General features: G+C 46.7%; 1 protein-coding gene across 1 annotated transcript; it reads left to right on the plus strand.

The window, feature by feature from the left end:
* The first annotated feature begins 1,996 nt into the window (after nt 1–1,996).
* LOC121276279 (transmembrane protein 158) lies at nt 1,997–3,601 on the plus strand. The gene has a single exon (XM_041184520.1). The coding sequence runs from the start codon at nt 2,200–2,202 to the stop codon at nt 2,896–2,898; it is 699 nt and encodes a 232-aa protein (XP_041040454.1). The 5' UTR covers nt 1,997–2,199; the 3' UTR covers nt 2,899–3,601.
* Nucleotides 3,602–4,409: the final 808 nt, after the last annotated feature.

Below are 4,409 nucleotides of genomic sequence, written 5' to 3' on the forward strand. Positions count from 1 at the left end.
TGACCCAGACACTCTGGGTTCACATCCCATTCCAGGACTTGATGGCCAAGGAGAAGTGTGTTCATTACACAGCCAAAAAGCATCAACCTGTAAATCCTTCCAACACAAGCCAATGGCAGGTGGTAAGAGTGGGAGAAATTCCTGGTCAGCCATGTGATGGAGCCTCTACCATAGCTCCAGACTACAACATGCATGTAAAATGTGCGTGTTGCCATTGCAACTCAGACTCCCTTAGTGAACTGTAACACACCACCAAAGGTAGAAAATTGGAATGTTACAGCCATTTCACTCAATCCATGGCTTGAGTGCAAAAATCTAGACTGACACTCCGGTGCAGTACTGTGGGACTGCTGCACTGTCAGAGGTGCCTTCTCTCGTATAAGATGTTAAACTGAAGTTCCTGTGGCACTAAGACAAAAGCAAAAAACTGCGGATGATGGAAATTCAAAACAAAAACAAAAATACCTGGAAAAACTCAGCAGGTCTGGCAGTAGCTGCAGAGAGGAACACAGTTAACGTTTCGAGTCCGCATGACTCTTCAACAGAACTAAGGGAAAATAGAAAAGGGGTGAAAAACATGGACTGCAGCAGTTCAAGAAGGCAGCTCACCACCACCTTCTCAAGGGCAAATAGGGATGGGCGATAAATGCTGGCCTAACTGGCGACGCCCACATCCTGTGAATGAATGAAAAAAAACACTTCATGCACTCATCTTTTGGTTATCTCCACCTATCACTGGCCCTCTATCCAGCTCTTCTTGTCCCACCCCTCCCCCCCTTAAACCAGCTTATATTTCACCTCTTTTCTATTTTTCCTTAGTTCTGTTGAAGAGTCATACGGACTCGAAACGTCAACTCTTTTCTTCTCCACCGATGCTGCCAGACCTGCTGAGTTTCTCCAGGTTTTTTTGTTTTTGTCCCTGCGGGACTAATTTGAAGAAGAGAGTTATCCCTGGTGTCCTGGCCAATATTTACCCCCATTTAACATTACAAAAATGGATTATCTAGCCATTATCACATTGCTGTTCATGGGAGCTTGCTGTGTGCAAGTTGGTCTCTATGCTTCCCACATTCTTGCATTTCAAAAAGTACTTCATTGGCTGTAAAGTGCTTTGAGACATCTGGTAGGTGCAAAAAGCACCATATAAACACAAATCTTTCTTACTGCATCTTTAAATGGTATCACACTTATCCATTCAAACTAATAGTAATTGTGGGACATTTAATGTTTAAAATTACTCTTTTAAACAATGCAAGCATAAACTGAGTTAGCGCATGAAGTGTTTTTTTTTATTCATTCACAGGATGTGGGCGTCGCTGGCTAGTCCAGCATTTACTGCCCATCCCTAGTTGCCCTTGAGAAGGTGGTGGTGAGCTGCATCCTTGAACCCTGCAGTCCATGTGGTGTAGGTACACCCACGGTGCTGTTAGAGAGCGAGTTCCAGGATTTTGACCCAGTAACAGTGAAGGAAGTGAGTGACAAATAAGTCATCAGCATTAAGAGGATTTTTTTAAACCATCTCCTTCCCCACCCCCCCCCCCCCCCCCCCTCCAAAAAAAAAAATTCTCTTTGCCTCTTGGAATACGATAAAAACCTGGAGTTTGCGGTGACGGTGTAAACAAATGTTCGTGTGTCATTCTGGAAATGGGAATAATTAAAATTAGTAGGGTCAGGCAGCAGGAGAGATGCACGTTTTTATTTTTTTTTTAAAAAGGTGTATTTATTTATCTGCACAGACGGAAATCCTAAAACTGACTTCGATGTTAATTCCTCACTGCTGTCGGTCTCATGAACCAGATCAGGTCAAGCCGTGCGGCTCCACATTCACCAGCCCAAAGAAATGGGTTTATTTTTGCAAACACAAAACGGATGTTGGTTGAGGAAATGGTGTGGCTGCATGACAATTTGGGGAACCAAACAAAAGTGCTGATATATATATATATTTTTTAAAAAAAAACACCCTCCCACTGTGGTGCAGCTTTAAGAGAGCCTGGGATAGCACGGCAGGGTTAAATAAATAAGGGAAGGCTGGTGTAGTTACTGCAGCCGCTGGAGTTCGTATGCAGCATTGCACACACACACACACACACACAGAGAGAGAGAGAGGGAGAGTGAAGGGGAGGGGGGTGGGGGAATCTCCTGCTTGCCAGTGTATTCTCTGCTCATCCCTGTTACCATGCAGTGCCCAGGGAGGGTGCCATGCTAACCAGCCAACTTCTGACTGTGGTTCTGCTCGCCAGTACCAGACTCCCTTCTTTTTACACCTGGAGTGGAGAAGACTTCTACTTTCAGCCCAACAGCACTTCGCTCAACTTCTCCCTCGCAGCCTCCCTGGACTTGGAGCCTGGTTCGCCCGCAGCCGGAGCCGAGACTGAAGCTGGGGAACTCGTGGCCTCTTCCAACCGGTGCAACATCACAGTGCTGAGGCTGGTGACCACCTCGCTGCTAGCCCGCTGGGAACGGTCTCTGGGCTTTAATTGCGATGTCCTGCTCTTCACCACCAACAGCAACGCCAGGTCCTTCTTCTCGGCGGCTTTCACCAGGGTCTTCCCCCCTGTGATCATTGACCATGTCGGGGTTGGTGGGGGCCAGCAGGAGTTCAAACTCTGCGTCGGCTGCGGGGCTTCCCAGCGCAGAAGGTCCGGCCAGAGGAGGAGGAAGAGGAGGGCGACCCCCCCCCACCAGGGGCAGCAAGTGAGCTTCTGCTGCCTGGATTTCAGCCTGGAGGAGCTGAGGTGGGACAAGGGCTGGAGGCTCAACCGCAAGCCCATCGAGTCCACCCTGGTGGCCTGTTTCATGACCATCGTGATCATCATCTGGAGTGTGGCCGCTCTCATCTGGCCGGTGCCCATCATTGCGGGCTTCCTACCCAATGGCATGGAGCAGAGGAGAGGCTGAAGGTATTGGAAGGTGGGGGTGGGGGTCCACCTGGGGCTGAAGCGGGGTATCTAACAGAACCCGCAAAGCCTTCCCCCCCAGCTCCAGAGGGCCAGGTCATGTTCTCAACCACACAGCCTGTGATGCTGGACTCAGAAGGACAACTTGGTAACACAAACTGGTCAAAGTAAAGGAGTTCAGACAGCTGATGGAAGATTCCCTGTACACAGTCTTTGCTCCTACACAGGTAGCGGTCTTTGCCTTGTGCTTCTTGGAGTCACAGTTAGATTTGCAAGCTTGACTTCTCTGTGACTGGGGTCTGGGGGGATTGGGGAGACTTTCCTGCATCCAGAACACGGTTATTTTCCGGAGAATACAGGTAACAACTAATTATTTAAGTAATGATGGATTCTATCCCTTCGTTTCTCTTTGCTGTGGATCACAGCATGATGGTGATGATTCCTCCCCCATTGTGTTTTCCTTGCACTCCACAAACACATAGGATGCTTGTCTGTTATTCTTGGTGATTTTCCATTTCGTCCGCCAGCATTTCCACCACAAGGTGATTGCCACAATAGCAATGATTACCATCTTGATCAGATCATTCCCAAAGGGGTTTCATTCCACCAAGACCAGGTTAAGATACCGTTGTCACAATGGATGAGTTTCAGCGTTCTGCAAACTGTGTGTTTTATTCCGATAGTTATCAATTAGTTTGTGTTGGCGGGGGGGGGGGGGGGGGGGGGGGAATCAAGTTTTTTTTTCAAATATTCATTTATGTCTTTTAATTTGAACAAATGGATTTGTTAGTCATCACCCTTCCAATTCCATCTCGGAAAGTGTTCTATTGCAATTTGTAAATCAAGCAAATTTGGGCGGAGCGTTTGGAGTTTGTATAAATTACATTTAAATGTATGATATTCAGCATTTTTTGATAAAGTATTTCAAAACACAGCACTGTGTGGATTATTGCCCTCTTTCTCGCTTTCTGTTATTTGATCACTAAAATAAGTGGTCTCTATGCTGACACAAAAACATTTTTTTTCTCCTTAATGAAATTTTTTTTGGGGCGGGGCGTTGATGAATCTCCCCAGTTTTTAAATGTTTCTTTCTTTGTCTCGGGATCTTGCCGCTAGGGTTCAGTGGGTAAATCCGATGCTGAAGCCTAACAAAAGAATGAAGGCATAAACTGTCCAGAATTCAGCCCTGGGCTTTATACAGTAATAAGTTAGCAGATATCAGCCGAGTAGCTGCAAAGGTTAAAGTGTTTAAGGCAACAGATTGTCAAAAGAACCAGAGACGAGATGAGAAGGTTTTTCTTTTATCGAGCAAGTGGGTTATAATCTGGAATGCGCTGCTTTGCATAGGCAGTGGAAGCAGATTCAACAGTAACCTTCAGAAAGGAATTAGATAAATACTTGGAGGGAGAAGAGAGTTGCAGGGCTATGGGAAAAGGGCAGGGGGAGTGGGACTGGGTGGACAGCTTTGTCAAAGTGTTGGCACAGTTACAAAAGGCCAAATGGCCTCTCTGT

This window comes from Carcharodon carcharias, chromosome 3 (assembly GCF_017639515.1).
Source record: "Carcharodon carcharias isolate sCarCar2 chromosome 3, sCarCar2.pri, whole genome shotgun sequence".
Lineage (NCBI taxonomy): Eukaryota > Metazoa > Chordata > Chondrichthyes > Lamniformes > Lamnidae > Carcharodon > Carcharodon carcharias.

Excerpts from the sequence above, each read along its gene's own strand:
- LOC121276279 (XM_041184520.1), top strand. The coding sequence starts at position 2,200 with ATGCTAACCAGCCAACTTCTGACTGTGGTTCTGCTCGCCAGTACCAGA.